The sequence below is a fragment of the Gracilinanus agilis genome, chromosome 6 (genome assembly GCF_016433145.1).
Source record: "Gracilinanus agilis isolate LMUSP501 chromosome 6, AgileGrace, whole genome shotgun sequence".
Classification (NCBI taxonomy): domain Eukaryota; kingdom Metazoa; phylum Chordata; class Mammalia; order Didelphimorphia; family Didelphidae; genus Gracilinanus; species Gracilinanus agilis.
The window spans coordinates 47,170,890-47,191,296 of NC_058135.1; the positions used below are offsets into that span (position 1 = coordinate 47,170,890).

The 20,407-nt window shown below is 35.3% G+C and overlaps 1 protein-coding gene across 1 annotated transcript in view; it reads right to left on the reverse strand.

The window, feature by feature from the left end:
• Nucleotides 1-20,407, reverse strand: part of PPP3CA (protein phosphatase 3 catalytic subunit alpha) — a 242,692-nt gene that overhangs the window by 25,214 nt on the left and 197,071 nt on the right. The window contains exons 9-10 of the mRNA XM_044681627.1: nt 12,134-12,259; nt 8,235-8,309 (exon numbers count right to left, since the gene is read on the reverse strand). Of these exons, the coding sequence (XP_044537562.1) occupies nt 8,235-8,309; nt 12,134-12,259 (201 nt within the window). The remainder of the gene's footprint in view (nt 1-8,234; nt 8,310-12,133; nt 12,260-20,407) is intronic.

Here is a 20,407-nt window from a genome sequence, read left to right on the forward strand (position 1 = left end):
ATAGCATAATATAATATATATATAAAATAAAGTTTTCGTGTGCAAGTTCACTGACTCCTGGTGTGACCTTGGGCAAGTCACTTTAACTCTTTGGGGCTCCGTGTCCTCATCTGTGAAGACATCTAAATGCTCTGCAAGGTCCCTTCTGATTCCAGCTCTCTGATGCTAGGATAATCCTACAATTTCATTTTACCAATTAGATTGTAAATTTTTTGAGGGTAGACATAATGCTCCTTTATATCTTCATTCCTGCCACTGGAGATATGGCTTTTAAAACCCTTCACAATATATTTTCTTACCTTTCCAATATTCTTACACCTTATTTCCCTCCATATACTATATGATCCATAGACAAGACTTTCATTGGCTATATCCCTTGTCTCTCCTTCCTTGCCTCTCCACTCTTAGATTCCATTAAGACCCAGCTAAGATCTTACCTTCTGAAAGAAGACTTTCCTGATCCTCTTTGATGCTAGTTCCTTCCCTTTGAGATTATGCCCAATTTATCCTGTAAATATCTTGTTTCTACATACTTGTTGGGACATCTAGGTAGGCAGCTCATGGATAAAAACACTGGACCTGAAGTCAGAAAGACTAGAAGGACCAGAGTTCAAATCTGACCTCAGACACTTTCTAGCAGTATGACACCGAGCAAGACACTACCCATCTGTGACTACATAAAACTTAATAATAAAATGGCAGCATGACGCCAGTATCCTTGCCGAGAAAAACATCATGGACAGGTAGTCCACATGGCCACAGAGCCAAACAGGACTGAACAACAACAAAACAGAGCTGGTTACATGTTGTCCGTCCATAAGTCTGTAAACTTAAGAATGGGCACTGTTTGGGTTTTTTTTTTTTTGCCTTCTCAGTATCCTCAATACTTAACACAGTGCCTGGCACATAAGAGGTACTAATAAATGCCTGTTGATTTGACTTGACTTAATAAAATAATCTGGGTAGAAGGGGCACTTGGGTCTTGCTGCAGCTAAGAGAGGAAGGGATGAGTACTCTGAAAATGACTGTTTCCCTAGAAAACACGTATCCATTGAAAAAAATGTTCAACACTTTACTGCAATGATTGTTGCCATAATATAATCCTAGCTCCAACAACTCTGAGGAAGTAAGGATGTGGCTATAGAGAAGGCAAAGTACTGGCAGAGGATGGTGTTGGATCTTTGTATAGTTAGAAGGAGGAAAAACACTGTCTTTCAACTTTCCCGCTTTGGGCTTCAGAAGGTTTAGGATGCCTATTCCTCAGATAATGGTCTAAAAACTCATTAATTTTTCTCATGTCATGGAAAACCCAGTGGAATCGAATGTTGGCTATGGGAAGGGGGTGAGAGGAGGGGAAAAAAGAACATGAATCATGTAACCATTGAAAAAATTTTCTTATTTAATCAATTAAATAAAATTTTAATTTTAAATTCAAAAAAATTAAAATTTAAAAATTTAATTTGAAAATTAAAATTTAAAATTAAAAAAAAACTTTAAAAAGACCAGATAAATAAATAAATAAATGAATAAATAAGTTTTGCTCATGTCATCTGACAGACAGAAATACCCTTTTATTTATTTTTCAAAACCCTTGCCTTTGATCTTAGAATCAATACTGGATATTGATTTCAAGATGAAGAACAGTAAAGGCTAGGCAATGGGGATTAAGTGACTTGTCTAGGGTCACAGAGAAAGAAAGTAACTGAGGTCAAATTTGAACCCAGGTCCTCCCATCTCTGGGCCTAGCTCTCAATGCACTAAGCCGTCTAGCTTCCCCCAGCATTATCTTTTCAAAGTCATGAACATAAAGCCTAGAGAGATCCTACATCATAATCCACCAGTGTCCAAAGCCATACTTAAACTACCACTGATGATAAGGGACAATTTACCTCTCAATAATCTCTACTACTTTTCTTACCACTGTGGAGTTAGAAAAAAACATTTACTAGAAACCATGAAGGGGGCAGCTAGATGGCTCAGTGGATTGACAGTCAGGCCTAGAGGCAGGAGGTTCTGGATTCAAATTTGACCTCAGACCCTTCCTAGCTGTGTGACCAAGTCACTGGACCCCCATTGCCTAGCACTTACTGCTTTTCTGCCTTGGAACCAATACACAACATTGATTCTAAGATGCAAGGAAACGGTTTTAAAAAAAAAAAAAGAAAGGACAAGATCAGGCTGCACCACTCTGCTAAACTTGGGCTTAAGTTTTAAATTTACTAGGCTTTGTTTCTTCACCTACAAAAATGATAGTATTGCACGAGATGATCCTTTAAAGCTTCAGACAGTTGAAAATTAGGATAAACATCTATTAGGCTTTGTAGATGTCTACATTTTCTCATGCTGAAGGATTTAGAGAGCCACCTGTGTAGAATGGTCTTAATTTTTCTCTTCTTAGAAATGTCCAATAAAAGACATTCCAAAGCATTCCACGCTAATTCGCTTCAGACTCTAATTTTAACACAGAAGGCAAAGTGTACATAGGGCCACTGAACCAGTCCTGTATCAGTGATTCATACCCAGCTCAGGCGGCTAAAGGAAATGGAGATACAGAAATTTCAGGATATCATGAGAAGTATTTATTTCCTGAATTTGTTCTTCTAGACAATCTTGGAAAAGGCAGAACCTTTGGCCATCCTCAGAGAAAAGGTTCAAGTGAATATTTTGAGTTTGAAGATGTCTCAAGATCATTTAGTCCAACTGTCTCATAGGATGAGGAAATAGAGGCCAAGCAAAGTTAAGTGACTTGCCCAGGGCCACGCAGTAGGAAAATGATTGGGATGGGATTGAAATTCAGGCCTCAGACTTCAAATTCAATATCCCATAGGAAGTGTGTGTAAGAGAGAAAGAGAAAAAGAAAGAGAGAGAGAGAAAAAAAAAGAAGAGAGGAGAGAAGAAATAGAGACAGAGCAAGAGAGAGACAGACAGAGTGAAAGAGAAAGAGAGAGATAGAGACAGAGAGTCAGAGAGAGACAGAGAGAGGGAGGGAAGAGTGAAAAAGAGGTGGGGACACCTTTGAAATTATTGTAGTTTATTGGTTCTTGTCCTCATGAGGCTAAGATCAAGAGAAATTACTCTAAATTTAACAATTTAAACTTGTTTGCTATTTACAAATCATTCAATTGCTTTCCTTGGTATTTCTTTCTATATGCTTTCCCTAAATGTTAGGATCAATACTGTGTATTGGTTTCAGTGCAGAGGAAGAGTAAGGGCTAAGCAATGGGTGGTTAAGTAACCTACCTAGGGCCTCATAGCTAGGAAGTGTCTGAGAACAGATTTGAACCCAGGACTTGGGTTCAATCTTTAGGCCTTGCTCTCAATCCAATGAGCCGCCTAGCTTTCCCTAGTTTTTTTTTTTTTTTTTTAATAATTTAAATTTCTTTAGTATGCCTCTTCTATAATATTTATCAAATATGAGAAACTCCTATGTTGTACATTCCAAATAAAAGGGGCTGTTCAAGTACATGTAGTCCCTAAAGGTTTTGGGAAGTTTTAAATCTTTAGTTTAAAAGTATACTAAGACTTTTGGAAAATATTTTGGTCAAAGCAGTTATTTCCCTATTGACCTTTATTCTTCAGGATTAAAGTAACTTTTTATTTCCTTGAAGATTTCAACACAGGCACTATTTCATCCTTTAAGTACTCTTCTTGAGGATTCCACTTTCTTTAGACAGACAGAAAGAATGGGGCATACAAATTATAGGAAAGGAGGCTTTTTTAAAAAAAAATCTTAGGGGCAGCTGGGTAGCTCAGTGGATTGAGAGTCAGGCCCAGAGATGGGAGGTCCTAGGTTCAAATCTAGCCTTAGACACTTCCTAGCTGTGTGACCCTGGACAAGTCACTTAACCCCCATTGCCTAGCCCTTGCTACTCTTCTGCCTTGGAACCAATACACAGTATTGATTCCAAGATAGAAAGTAAGGGTTTAAAAAAAATTCTTAAGAAAATGTTAGGAAGAATCATTTATCATTCCTGAGAATCATAACTATTGTTCATACAATTTAGTTTCATGACATTTTCCTGGTTAATTGTATGTCACAATAATATTATTACTGATATATTTTAACCAAACCCTGTATAAAATTGTGAAATATTTCTGCTATATTTTAGAGCTAATTACCAAAGACATTGACCATTAAACTAACCCTAAATTTGTTGAATCTGACACTATGTTTTTATTATGATATCAGACAGGTCTATATTTTTGTGGTTCATGAAGACCTCGAGCTATTTGATGCTCTCTCCATAGAAAAGTTTATATGTTTTTCTGTTGCATTGAAAAGCCTCTCAAGGATGACTATTCTCCCTCCTTTTCAATTAATCAGTTATCATTATCTTTCAGCATTGAGAATTAGCCCCATTGCCCAGAATAAACAGCTGATCAATTACTGAAGTTTCAAAGCAAAAACTGACATTTCCGGGTTCTCAGGGCATCATGCTGACTAACCAAGGAAAACTTTCTCATTTATTTATTTTCCTTCTGTTTGCATGTTACAACTCATAATGTAGAAATGGTGGTTGGAGTACAGAAAAAGAATTCTAAACCATTTTAGGTGATTCATTATGCTCTTGACCCTTCATTACCTTTGCAAATAGCAAAGGTTGCCAAAAAGCTGTTCAATAGGTCTGTCAAATATTTTTCATGACAAAGCAATTTGCTGTAGCAAAGAAAATAACTGGACAGTATTGACACCTATTTCTGAAAATTCCACTTTATTCCCACTAAAACCCATTATAGTTCCTTTTAGTTTCATGTCTAAAAAACAGAGAGGGAAAAAGAGAGGGGGAGAAGGAGGAGAAAGAAAGATGGAGAAGCTCAAGGAATGCAATAGATTCTTTTATGGGTTGTATGAATTATTTATAAATTCAAATTTGATCACAGGAACCAATTTTATTGGTATTTATAATTTAGAAGTTTCCACAGGATCAAAAATCTGCTCTGATTCTAGGTAGAATGTTAATATCTTCATTGGCTAGTGTGGGTAAAGATAAAAAAATAGGATGGGAATGGTTCTAGTGTGGATGCTTTTTTTAGATGAAACCACAAAAAAAATGTTAAGCCTTCAGGTTTATTGGTTCTATTTTTCCCATTACTCTTAATGCATGATTTCTATTGTTTCAAACTTTCTCTTGTAAGCTTGGGTTGCCAGGTACTAGAGAACCAAAGAGTGGCCACGTTGGCCACAGAAGAGCTCAGACTGAGAATTCTGAAAGAACTTAGTGGGTTAAAAAAAATCACCTTTCGAGTTAAGAAATATTTCTATTGATTGAAAATATGGCTGGCAGGATTGTGATGTCTACCTTTAGGCCTTTAAATGCTCTCTGCTATCAAAAAATTCTTCATTGGGGCATGGAATAAAGAAGGATACTTTGCTATGCTATTAATTTGGTACTTATTAGGTTTTATTCCCTTTAGGTTTACTTACTAATTCCTGGTGTCTAGTAAGTCTTCTCATCATTAATGGGGATTAACAGCTAAATGAATTGTATATACTTATATTCAAACTTTCTTCCAAAAATTTCAGTTAATAAGAACAGAAATGGAAACCAGACTATCTTTCCATTTTCCAAACTCCAAAAAAGGAAAACATGCAACAAAGAATAAATAAAAATTGGATACTGAAGAGAGAGATTCATTGATAATAATATAAAGTTCTCAAACATAATGATTAAAGGATTTGTCACAATTTAGTTGAAACATGAAGGAAAATTAACTTTATAAAGGAAAAATTTGATGATCAAGTTTTTCAACATCTCTTTCAGTAGAGGAATCTGGGTGGGCTAGACATTTTAACTGATAAAGCCGACTTTATCAGTTAAAAAAGGAATACTGCAAGAAACTAACCATGTCTTCAGAATGAAAGAATCCAATGAATCCTTTTCTTTTACAAGGAAATTAGTAACTGGAATTTCCTTCTCCCATCCTCTACAGCCCCGTACTCCACCAGTTATCTTTGGCCCATGCCAATCCCACTGCATTGCTTCCTTCACTTCTGTATCCCTCCTCTTTCTGTTATGCACTTATGGTGTGTGGGATATGAGTGCGTGGGAGAAAAACCATAAAAAGAGAAAAAAAGGATAGAATGACTTTAAAACCAATTTAAATTTAAAACTGCTTGAGTAGGATAGTCTAATTCCATGCATAAGTGTGCATTTTTACATCAACACACCTGGGGTATAAAGGCATGCTTCTTTCTGTGTGTGTCCTTGAAGAAAGTCGATAGAGAGACCAGTGCTTTAAGTCACACAATTCAGAAGAGAGAGGAAAGTCTTTTCTTTGACTTCTACATAACTTTTTTTAACTATGCTATTTTGTTCACTTTAATTGCTCTTTGCCTTAATAATCTATTCATTCTTCTCAGTCTCATCATCAAATGTTTAACTCACTAAGAAACACTCCTTGATTTTTTCTCATAAAATTTGTTTTTTTCCCCAATGACAGATAAAGCAAAAGAGCAGATGGGGGTCAGTCTTAGAGTTTGGAAGGCCTCTGTTCAAATATTAAGTCTGACTCAATACTAGCTATTTGATCTTGGTCCAATCATCTATCCTCCCAGGGCATTAGTATATTTATCTGTAAAATGAAGGGGTGGGACGAGATGGTCTCTAAGGTTTGTTTGTTACAGCTCAAAATTTACATGTATCAAAATGAAGTCCCTGACTTCTCAAGAATTAAAAACAATAACAACATCTGGAAAAAATGAACACCTATTTTAATTTCATTCCTGAAGAGAAGTTACTTCATTCTTTTCTATGAAACAGAAATAATAGTAATAATTAACAACTAACATTTATATAGCTCTTACTCTATGTCAGGCACTGTGCTATGTGCTTTACAAATACTATCTCATTTGAATTTCACAACAACCCTCATTTTACAGATGAGGAAACTCGGGCAAACTTTTGCACAGGTTAAATGACAAGGTAAATGAGAAAATGAACAATGGGTTAGGAATTAGATATCACTTTAATCCTCTGTAAAGTGAGGGAATTTCACCAGTACTGGTGAATTTTTTTCTTAAATAATTTGATAATTCTATTTAAATGTAGCTAGTTTCCTTTATCAATCTATGAATTTTATTTTCTTCATTTAGGAATATTATTCTGGTTATGGGTCTAGGATTTAAGAATCTCTGATTTAAATGCTCTAAGGATTGAAAAAGTTGCTCATATACAAACTGATGAAATCTCAGGTCTGTACCCCAAAATTTCTCAGATACTCTGGAGGTATTTTTAGAAGATGCAGAAATGACTTCTTTCCTAGCATGTCCTTGTACTACTATATCCCTCTTATGAAAAAGTTTTTTTTTCTTTTTGAGGATAATTATTCTATCACAAGGAAAAATAAAACATTTAACATTTGATTGTTGACAAAGAAGTCTGCTTTCCCAATCAATTGGCTTAGTATTTAAAAATAACAAGTAAAATTATTAAATGAAAAATTTAGGAATTACAATAATAGAAAACATTTAACATAGCACTTTGAAGTCTGCAAAATACTTTACAAACATCATCTCATTTTTCCCCCACATCAACTTCAGAAGGTAGGTGCTATTACCGTCTTCACTTTAGAGGTGAAGAAATGGAGCCAGAAAGATGTGTCTGAGGTTAAATTTGAACCTGGGTCTTCCCAACTCTTGTCCATCACTCTAGCCCCTGTATCACCTAATATGACTGTTCCCTTCACAGAGCCAAAATAAAGGGTTAAAAAACATATTATCTAACCTGAAGAGCTACAAGTAAAATGCTTATTACATTGTTTACCTTTCAGCAATAACTTTGCCCAAGATAATGTGGAAATACTTTTAAGACTTTCTTTGAATGTAGAAATGTTCATGATCATCAAGTTCATAGTAATACAAGAGAATATTTTTAAAACTTAATCTCAAAGTATCATCTGACCTAGTAAATGGCAAAAGTATATATGGTATAGAAAAATATGATATGATTACCTTACACAAAGTAATGATATAGTGTTTACCAATATAGCATGGGAAAATATAGTGAAAGGTTTTTACTTTTTGAATTAAAATTTTAAAAAATCATTTAGACAGAAAGATAGAAGAATGAAGTTTCTTGCACCTTTAATTGACTCTGATGAAACTTGTATATTTCATACTCGGGATGATGTCACAACTTATACCAAATCCATACTCTAGGAACCTATTTCGTGGGCAACACAATTCCAAAATACCTCTCTGGCACACTCTGTAAGCAAAGGCTCCAATCTCTTACCATCAAATCCATCTTCTTCTGACCCTAGCTCATCATCCGAACAGATGTTGAGCACATTTACCAGCATCTCTGTCACTGAAAAGGTAAACAAAAAGGAAACTTGACTTATTTTTCCCACTCTAATCTTAAAATTAACTTTATACTTATTGCATTGATACATAACAATTTTCTGAAATTTATCTTTTTCTCCTTCAAAATGGATTTTTCTAAAATGAGAATAAGAAAATTAAAAAGATTTTGTGTCACATATATTGGCCAAAATGTATCCACATTATTAAGGAAATTCTAAAACCACATGAAATAAAATGTAATGCTAACATTGAATAACTATCAGTTGTGGAAATTCAAGATTTATAGAACCTCAGAATCAGAAATAACCACATAGAGTTTTTTTGTTTGTTTGTTTTATATGAGTCTTTTTTCACAGCATGACCAAAATGGAAATATGTCTTATTTGATCACATGTGTTTAACTGCTTACCATTTCAGGGAAGGGGATGGAGAAGGAAAGAGAGAGAAAATTTAGATTTTGAAAATTTGAAAAAAATATGGTAAAAATATTATTTAATAAAAGAAGCGGCCACATAATCAAACCTTTACTGATTTGAGAATATCCTCTAAAACATTACTGACAAAGGATCATTCTGTCTTTCTTTGAAAAAGTCCTGGGAGCAGATGTCTGGTACCTTGCAAGATAATTCTAATTTAGGATAGCTCCAATTATTAGGCATTTTTTTCCCTAAATAAAATCCAAATTGGACTATAATTTCCTCCTATTTCTGCCTTCTAGGGACTGATAGAGTGGGTCTAACTTCTATTTTCCATGGCGATGCCAAATTTTCTTGCTTCTAGGCTAAACATCACTATTTCTTTTCCTAACTTCTTCATAGTATGATGACCTTATCCTCTTTACCATCATCTTCTGGCTATATTTTTTAAATGTCTCATTGGAAGGTATCGGATTTCGACTGGGTGTTTTTTGTAAAGGCTGGATGAAAAGTTATCATCAGCAATGCCATTGAGGAGATTCTTGGTAAGGTATGGGTTGGCCTACATGGTACAGTTCTTGAGCTCCTGTATTTTAGAACTGGTCAATTCCTACCCTCATCCCCATATTAACAAATATCATTTTCTCTCTTCCTCCTACTTCCTTTCCTTCACTGAATAAAAAGAAAAAAAAAACCAAAATTGTTGAAAAAATACATGACCAAGAAAAAAATTCTTAAAACCATTCATTTATAATATCTTGTGGTAGTCCATTTGATTAACACACCATATATTCATCAGTTTTTCCCTAATTAATAGACTCCTTCACTGAACTTGAGTTGTCACTAAAAAAAAACATCCATACATATTTTTGTACTTAAAGTTCCTTTTCTTCTTTCTTTGTTCACTTGAGGCCTACTAGTATCATCCTTGAGTATCAAATTGTAAATATAATTAAATTATTTTAGGGTCAGAGTTCTAAATTTTTTTCAGAATGCTTGAACCAGGCCAATTCCTAATTCCACTAACAGTGCATTAAAGTGTCTGTTTTCCTTTAAAATTTTGTGATTTTCTTTTTTTCATCATCTTTGCAATTCTAATGGGTATAAGGTATTTGCATTTATCTAATTATTAGGGATATGGAGTTGTTTCTCATATGGTTGTTGATACTTTGAATTACCACTTATTAAGATTTTACAGCCTGTGCTTTTAGGACCTAACAATGTAATAAGTAGGTATATGATATATGTACACATATAAAATTTTACACATATAAAATTTAAAAATATAGCCAAAAGAGTGTTTTGAAAGTCATAATAATTGATCTATAAAATATACTGATATCTTTTATTTTCTAACCATCTTAATTTTATGAAAATCATATACTAATACAATGCTGTAATATCTGGATTAACTACATTGTTAAACTCCTATAAAATAGAAATCCAAAGTCATACTTCATCCATATCCCTCATTACTAGCAGAGTGTTAGACACAGAGTAGGTGATCAGTGAAGCTGACGGACTTAAGGGAAATACTTTTAGAGAACATTATTTTTAAAGGAAATGAAGGTGATTAATGAAAATAACATCTGATTTAAAAGATGAGACCTAAATCCAAAAATTTAACTTGAAAAAAAATTTTTACAAGTGATATTGTAGGCAGTATTACAGAATATTCTTATGTGATGAGAAATGTAGTTTATTAGACTTGTGGTATTTAAACTCTGCACTCTCCAGAGGTATTTCAAGTTCTCTTATTGGGATCCAGTATTTTTTTTTAAACCCTCACCTTCCATTTTAGAATCAACACTGTGTATTGGTTCCAAGGCAGAAGAGCGGTAAGGGTTTAACAATGGGGGTTAAGTGACTTGCCCAGGACCACATGGCTAGGAAATGTCCAAGGCCAGACTTGAACCCAGGAACTCCCATCCTAGGTCTGGTTCTCAATTCACTGAAATACCTAGCTGCTCCATGGGATCCAGGCATTTGAGAAGAAACTTATTAATAATGTAAGTCATGCTTTGAGTGGTAGAGAAGCCCAAGGGTTAATAATAAGATCACTCATATGTATAAAAATTGAAAATTCTTTACTTCTTGTCATGAACCTTGTTTCTGAACTGAGGTTTAACTATTGATATTGAATACTAATACTGGTAAGTGGCCAAAACTTTAATAAATGGTGAAGTAGTATGTAAGTCAGAAGGATATATGTGTTTAGTTTTACTATGCCACATCTTCTGCAACTGCTTATGATTATGTTAGAATCCAATCTCAAGAGAGAGATGAAATCAAGTTTCCTGTGGTACTGGAAATATATGCTATATATTACTAAAATATGTATTTATTTTTAATTTTAATAATCCAAGTATTGTCATTGGTAAAAGATTCAAACCTGGAGTAAAAAGGCTACTGAAAAAAATTCCTAGCACCATGGTTTAAGCTTTCATTTGAGGGATTTTCTAAATTCTATAATGATGCATTTTTTTACTATATTATTGGAATATCCTTAAATGAATTATGTTGTGTCACTTAAACAAGGTGTTCCAACAGTCTTAGTGCAGCTTTTAAGCTTTAGGGCTTTGGGGACCTATTGTATTTGCTTAGGGATGAAGAAACAATAAGGATGAATTCAAAATGAGCAAAAAATTATGGCCCTTCATCTCTTTAGATTTTTGCTTATGTGTCTTCTCAAGCTCAGGTCTCCCAGCCTAGCAATTTCACAGCTAAGGCTGTGGGTATGCTATGGGGCAGTTAGGATAGGGATCATAATTACCATTAAAAATATTGGCTTAAGAAAGTATGCCTTGCTATCAACATTACAATTTCCTACCTAGATGGAGATAATTAGGAACAGATCTCTATTTTTTTTTATTCTTTTTTTTAAAACCTTAACTTCTGTGTATTGGCCCCTTGGTGGAAGAGATCTCTATTTTTTTGATTTGCTTATGCATTAATGCTCCTTGTAACTTTAATGGAAATGTCTGGTTCTTAGTCTTCTAGGATGCTAACACAAAAATTGTTATTGTTACTGTTATTAAAAACAAAAACCAGTGAGAGCTCCTGCTTCCCCTTCTCTATTTGAACCTTTCTGAAATGATTGCATAAAAGGACACTGCAAACAGATGTCCACCAATTACTTTGAAAACAGAAAAGCTAGTTATAGTTCTTTTGCCTTATTCCTAGTTGAACGTAGAGACTGTCTAAATTTCCCCTTTCTTTTTAGTTCTCTGCCCCTCCCCAACACTCCAACTCAATAACTGCACTGGTGGTTTAACACACTCCCCTTTGTCATTACTGTGTGCAGGTGAAATGCCACAATGATTACTCGTATCACTTTTGTGTGCTTGGCAGTGAGACCTGATGATGCCCCACTCTGCTCCCTTTGACCACTTTCCTAGACTTCTTAACCTACCTTTTTCTCCAACAAATGGCAAGGACCAGGTAAAGACATCCATGAAATTTGGAAGCCAGTAAGGATGAGGAGAGCAGTTGAATTGTCTGATGTTCATAACATTGTTCTCATATTTCAATACTGCAGCTGAAAGAGAATTAAGGAAAAGAAAGCTATTCAATAGAGAATTATTTTCCCAGAAGTTATGTACAAATTCCACAATATGAAGGCAAATATTTTAATAAGCAATGAATGTTTACATTCATTATGGGCATACTCTAGGCACTGTGATATGGGTTATATGAATACAAACCACAAGGCAGAAAATTCTGAAACCCATTTATATACATGTCATGAAATATGTCAGAAGCTGAATAAAATTCCACTCCACAAATGTTAGCTTTTCTTGCAATACCTAGAAGAAAAATTCCTGGATAAACAATTTTAGTTGAGAAAGCTTAAATCCCCCCAGCCTCACCCAAGTATACAAATTAGCAACTTTTCACTTTTCCAAAAGCTGTGCAATCCAATCAGAACATACACTGACGATGGCAGAAGTTATAAGAAGTTTGTTCTGCATATTGACTAATAACATGAGCCATTAGGATAGGTTCCAGTTGTATACACTTAGGAAATCAATTTCCACCTTCACAGTCTCAAAGGACACTAGCTATGGAACTTGGCAGAGAAAAGAGCCAACCTCCCCTGCCCTCCCATCAGCTCGGCTATATTTAAGTTTGTGAAACCAGTCTATGCCAAAGCTTAAGGCTGCAGAATATGAGAGTGGCTCAGATCTTTGTGATGAAATAATCTTAACCTCCCAGTCAATGTACAAATCTATTTTACAACTGTTTAAACGATCAAACTTTTAATCATTCCACCAGCAACCAACAGGTTAAATTTATTAAGGGCATTTATTCTGTGCTACAAAATGGTAATATGAATTCAAAATTGAGGTTCTCTCTGCCCTTGAGGATTTATTATAGTAGATCAAGGACTCTTAATTGTTGTGTCTTGGACTTCTTTGGCAATCTGGTGAACTTTAGCAACTCCATCTAAGAATACTGATTTTAATAGGATAAAAAAATACATATGATTACCAAGGAAATTAATTTTTGAAATAGCTACCAAAATAACATTTTTAAAAGTTCAATTATTCTAGATTAAGAACTCCTTTTCAAGGGTAACTCATTGTGTTCATAAACAAGAAAATGTAGGCTATTTACAAAATAAATATAAAATGAATTGCAGGGAGAGGGGCATTAACAATTGTGGTTCTGATACCACAACTACTAGGGAACTCAATACCCAATAGGACAGATTTCATACTGTTGGACTGCTCTCACGATTAGAGTTCTTACATCTTGAATTTCTGTCTCTTTGTAACTCCCACCCAATATTCTGTCCTAAGGAGTAATCTAGATTGTCTAGCTTCTGCCACATCCTCACTGCATATGTTATACCTCTGAATATTACAAGTTAGCTATCATCTCTTTCTTTTCTTTCTAGTCTACAGGTCCCCAATTTCTTCATATGTTCCTTTTCTCATATGCTTTCTTAATGCATCTCATAATGCTTTTCTGTCTCTGGATATTCTCTAGGTTATTCATGACTTTCTTAAAATAAAACCCCAGAGTTTAATACAATAGTCTGACTATAGATTGTAGACTCCTTGAAGACATGGACTATCCCATTTTTTATTTTGAATCCCTAGTCCCCATCTAGCACCTTGCCTTCCTTACAGGCAATCAGTACTCACTGAATTGAATTGAGTGTCCATCAATTGTCCACAATAATTTATTAATGCAGCTTGATATTCTACTGGCTTTTCAAATGGTGGGATGGTCGTTATTAAGGTTGTGGTCAACTAATGTCATACTGGAAAAGAGCATGATCCCTGCCTAAAGTCATACGTTATTTGCTACAAAGTCATAAGAGAGATGAGGAGGATATTGCCCCTCCTATCAGGAAGGAAAACGGAACCAGTGAATACGCAGCTTTCATACCTGCTGTGTGGTCCTCTACCCAGAGCTCCATGAGGACCCCGCAGCCAGAGAGGCCCAATAACCAGGGGCAGAGGAGAGCGCTCCTCTATCCATTGTATCTCCATTTAGTGGAATTTATGAATTTATTTATAGTGTGTATTTATGAACCCTAACTGCCTAACAGATCAGGAGAGGAATTACAGCTCATACCTTACCCACTATTCCATTTGGACTTATAATACCGTTCTGTACCACAACAAAATCCTGCTAAACAAAAGCATTTTCTGTAATTATGAGTATATTTTGGCAGTTTGGGATGGAAAAAAAGGCAATGTGGCTCTCAGCTACCCTTGGTATCATACTAACATCTGTTCCATATAAAACTAAGTATATTTTTGAACACCATGTATTCACAACAGCAGCTTCACCTTTATCTTTGGGAATATTTTTTCATGCATGTTAACTAGTCTTTGTGAAAAGTAATATTTCTTTCATGTCTCCTCCATGTTGTTATTAGCTTGAGGTTTGTTCAGTAAAAGGAGGTAGATGTATTTTGAATGACGGGAGGGGATTAATGGCATAATGAATGATATGCTAGAACAAAAATTTATGAATTCTTGTTTTTTATACTGATTAATATTGCCCAAAGGAAACACTGGGAAATGTGGAAATAAGGAAAATTTTAAATAAAGCTGGAAAAAAATCACACTTTTCTATAAGTCTACAGAGACATAATAGGTTGGCACAATGGTGGTATTTCATAGTTTCTAAGTAAAAAACATTTTTTGAATTAAATGATCACTAACACATATATACATTTATTTATCATTCAATCACTTAACATTATGAAATATACAATATTGTTGGGGGAAGGAAGGCACCAAGGTGTTCAGAGTTTGCCTTCCTGTTTATTTTGCTATAATAAAGAACCACAGAATGGGGACCAGGAGGTTTGGATTTCAATTCTGTTTTAGCTCTGCCACTTCTTAGTTGTGTGGCTTTGACAAAGAGATCCAACCTCTGAGCCTCAGTTTCTATATCTGTAAAATGTGGATTCTTTGTAGCTTTCGTATTGTTTGACTTAAGTAATATTGTCTAAAGATAGCTATGTATCAATGGATCAACTAGTTACAAGGGGGAGTATAGGAGTTCTTATTGGAGTATATGCAATTTTTTCCTCACTTCCTTCCCCACCCCTCCAGTTTCATACACATGGCATAATGGAAAGAGCAATGGATTTACAGTTAGAGTACTTCGGTTCAAATCCTGACCTTAAGTTAAAGCCTCTTAAACATAGTTTCCTTACCTAAAAATGATGGGTTTGGACTCAAGTTCTAAGGTTCTTCCCCCTCTTTAAATATGTGATCTTATCACCTATAGTCACATATTTGAAATGCTGTCTCCTTGTAATATATAAGCTATTTAGATAAAATCAAATCAAACATCCCCAACCACCAAAAGTCACGAAATTCACAGTTCAACTTTATGCCTCACCTCCCACATCACCACCCATACCACCTGTCATTGACTGGCATAGTTTTAACAGTGCACTATTATGTGAAATGTATGAAAAGCATTCCTCCTTGGTGGGATGTAAGCATGACACACTCAGAGTTATCCAAGGCTACCTCCTCCGTCTATAGTTCTGAGAAAGAGAGGAAAAATCCCTACTAAAAGACTTTATTCAGTCCCTCATATAATTGTCAGTAGACCCAAATCACCTTTTCGATGATTAAAGTTTTCAAAGGTCTGTTATTAGGCATCACGTTTAGGTCTTAAATGACTGTCCATTATACAAAGATTAAGGAACAAAAAGTCAATTCTATTTCTGTTCCATAAGTAGGTGTGAAAACATATTGAAAGGAATTATAGTGTAGTCTAAAGAGTCCTAGGAGGCAGGAGATAGTTATCTCAGTTGAACTACTATATAACTTTGGACAAGTCTCTTAATTATTCTCAGCTTTATTTATCTCATTTGTAAGTTATATTTGAGTTATCTTTCCCCTGCAATATGACTCTGTCTGACCTTAACTATCTTCTTAATCTTCTTCCTTCTAGACTTCAGTAACCTATGCCTCTCTTGTTTTCTCCTTTTCCTCTTGGGATTGTTATGACATATTTTTTTTTTTCTCCTCTCTAGAGATCTGCCCTTTCTCATTTTCCTTTGCTAGATTATTGACAATGTGATGACTGATGGTAGATGCCAAGGATCTATACTGTGGTTTCTTCTCTAATTGTTCTAAACTCTCTATGTTAGGGTTTGCATTAGATCCCTGAGGTAAAATGACCATTTTTATGCAAATGACTTCCAAATCTATATACCCAAGCCATGGTTCTTTTGAGTTCCTATTTCATATCGCCAATTGTTTAAAACTGGATGACTTTGTATGAATCTCAAGCTTAGCATGTACAAAATAGAGCAAATTATTTTTCCTTCTTTGAACCCTCAGTCCATTCCTCTTTCTTAACTTTCCTTTTCTGTAATATTAAGACATCGCCATGCTTTTGTCACCCAAATTCAGAACTTTTGTGCTCTCAGTTAAGATAAATATCAAATTAGTTGCCAGATCATATCATTCCCATCTCTGTAACATCTTTTACATGTCCCCTTTTTTTCCCCTCATGTAATCATCACACAAGCCTTTATCATCTCTTACTTGTTCTTCTAATTGATTTTCCTGCCTCAAATTCTTTGCAACTTCACTTCATCTTACCCACCGCCATCCAAATGGTTTTCCTGAAGAAGGCAAGATCTGACTATGTCATCTCCCTAGGCAATAATGGCTTCCATTTTACCTCTACGGAAAATTATAAACTTTTTCATTGACTCCTTTTTGTAGTTCTTTACAATGGGATCCCTTTCTAGCTTTCCAAATTACTTAGTAATAATAATATATCTATATAGCATTTTTGGATTTCCATCTCATTTGGTCTCACCACCCAGTGTAGTAGCTTTTGTTATTAATTCCTGTTTTACAGAGAATGAAACAGTTTGAGAAAGGCCAGGGTAAAATAGCTAAGAGGTGTCTGGGGCAGAATTTGAACTTGGATCTTCCAAACTCTTAAGTCCAAGATGCTATCAGCTGTACTGTCTGGCTGCTTTGATTTACCCATTATTCTCCTTTCAATCTATAGTCCAGCCATGCAGACTTACTTATTATTCCTCTCATGCAACTCTCCATTTTTTATCTCTGTGCTTTTGTATTGGCTGACTGCCACTCCTGTTCAGTTTTCCCACAACACCACTGCTCCTGGAACTCCTGATTTCTGCAAAGGCTCTGCTCAACTGCTTTCCCTGTTTCACCACAGGTGCTAATTCCTTCCCCTCCAAAGTGATCATACTTTTCTCTTATATCTTAAAATGTATTATCTTAATGCTGTACATATAATCTTCTAATTATCATTCAATTGGTCTGGCAATCTATCTATCAATCTACATGTATGTGTGTATGTGTAAAACAGTTTTGGTGTTGCTAGGTGGTGCAGTAGATAGAGTACTGTATTGGGAATCAGGAAAACATCTTCCTGAGTTAAAAATCTGAACTCAGACTCTTACTTGCTGTGTAACCCTGGGCAAGTCTTAGCCTGTATTTTTCTCAGTTTCCTCATTTGACAAATGCACTAGAGAAGGAAATGGCAAACCACTCAAGCACCTTTGCCAAGAGAACCCCAGAAGGGATCGCATAAAGTTGGACATGATTGAATAACAAACTTTTTATCCCATGTGCACATGCAATTTCCTTCATTTGAATATAAGCAATATTAGGGTAAGGATCACTTTTACTTTTTCTATCCCCATTCTTTAGCACAACACTGCATACTGACTGATTATGGGATATACAGAGATTCTAAAGGGGCATGAAACCACTTCTTAACAATAGTTAGTGTTGGCATGGGGACTAATGGTTTGCAAAGTGCTCTAGATACATACATATTTACCAATGACTCTGTAAGGTGCTATTATTGTTCCTACTTTGCAGATGAGCAAATTGAGGCTGAGAGGTTTTAGGATTCACCCAGGGCTACACAGGCAGTTCTATGCGGGATTAAAAGTCAGATCTTCCTAATTCCAAGTTTCATACTTTAGCCACTGTGCTACCTACCTGCCTCTGACAAAGTTTAGTTAATTTTATTATACCCACCTAAGAAACTGAGCTCAGAATGTGAAAAGACATTGAAACTGCACATTTTTGAAATGGCTCTAAACCCTGGGAGAGGACATCTCCCAGGACTCTCTACCTCAACTTCCTCAAACACCTCCCACTTCCTTTGTGGGAGGTGTCTGAGAAAGTATAAAAAGAAGAGAGAGCATGGTTTTGGCGCCTTTTTTCCCCCAGAGTGCCTTTTTCCTCTGGAGAGCCTTTTGCCCCTGAAGATCTGGTCCCAGCTAACTGCTTGAGATCTGGTTTTCCCGGACTTTCCCAAACCTTTCTTTTCCTAAACTCTAAAATAAACCCAGTTAAATATCCCTGGAGTCTAGCCTGATTTTGTTCTGCTCCAAAGCCTGCCTCTAAAGGGCTCGGGTTAATTTCCCTACCGGGGCTGGGGGCTACCCCTGCTTCCTTCTCTTCCTTTCCCTTCCTTCTACCATCCTTCCTTCTTTTACCCACAACATTAAAAAGACTTCTTGCATAAGAGAGTCTATCACAACATTTCCTATGCTGATTGTCTATTCTCTCATAATACTGCACTCAGTATTCTGAATACTGAATGGATTTTCTAAGACAATAGGACTGTTCAGGGTAGTGTTCCCAGTACACCTGGGAGTTAGAAACTCCAAAACATTTTAAACATTCGTGGTCTGGAGATCTCACGCCAAAGGTTAATTTGTCATTCAAATTTTGTCCTATAATTATATCCTATCAGATACAGCTAGAATTGGGAAACTAAAATGAATCCCATTTCTTAGACTTAATGTAAATATTGGTTTTTTTGTCACACTTTCTCGAGGCTTCCTCAAAGTGGGAGCAAGAAAAAAAAAAGTGAAGTATCCCAAAACAGAGCAAGTACCAATATAGTCTTTGTCCATTCAGGTTTAGTGGAATGAAATTTTATTTCTTTGAAATACAACTGAAATGTGGTTTCCTTTATACTTGCCATTGGCTGACATCCAAACAGAGATGCCAGAAGTAATATATTATTATGGCATGGGTAACCTCCCATGGAAGAAGAATTGAAGGTTTGGAGATAAAACAAGGGGGGACATTCATGTGGCGACAACTCTTGCCATAATATAAAAACTTTGTCCTTTGGCAGCTCTTTTAGTTAATCGCTGCAACTTGCATGTATGGATTCTTTGGCTAGAATCTAGATGAGTTTGTGTACTTTTTTAATGGGTAGTTTTCTATGTATATTTTTTTAATTGCAAGAGGCATTCTAGAAGGCAAGTTACTAAAATTATTAAATGTGTTTTGTATAGGCATGGACCATCTCATTTTGTTGTTATAATTTACATAGCTTAGTACAAAGCTTAATACATAGCAAATAATAAGTTTTGCAAGCTGATAATTAGTCATATCTGAAGTTAATCAATAATTCGATAGCAAAAAATCAGAACAATTATCATTCTTTATTAGAACTTCATTATGGGAAGCTTTTGCAAGATTTGAATTTGAATCTTTCTTCTGGCACCAGTGGTCTGACACTTGACAAGCCATTTAAACTGTCTGCTTTAGCTTCTTCATCTATAAAATAGGAGTAATAATAGTAACTTTCTGAGAGCAAACCTTAATGTGCTATTTAAATGCTAGTTGTTATTATCAATACTTACAGTGTCTGCCAGAAGTGATTAATAGATGCTTTTTGACTGGGTAAATTCTATCTGATCTATAAGTTTTAATTAACATGAAATATTATATTAATGATACATTTAGATTTGAGTACATTGAATTCACCAGAGGTCATAAGATCATAATAGTGTATTTCTCAAATACATACATACATATCTCTATGGGCTCTTGACAGGTTTCCCTCTCTCCAGGCTCTCCTTCCTCCAAATAATTGACCATTTCACTGCTAGACCATTCTTCCTTATGCACAGATCTAGTCATATCACTCCTTGGATCAAAACCCTACAATGGAACCCCTCAGCTTAAAGAATGCAGTTGAAAATAATTAGCTTGGTATTCAGAGTCATCCATAATCTAATACCACCTTACCTTTCCTAGCTTATCCTGATATTGCTCTCAAGCATGTCCTCTATTTTCATGTGTCTTCCAAATAGATGCTTCCTTTCATATCTCCTTGCTTTTATTCAATATTCCTTACACTCTCCAAATGTTGCCTCTTCTCCTCTGCCTACTGAATGATT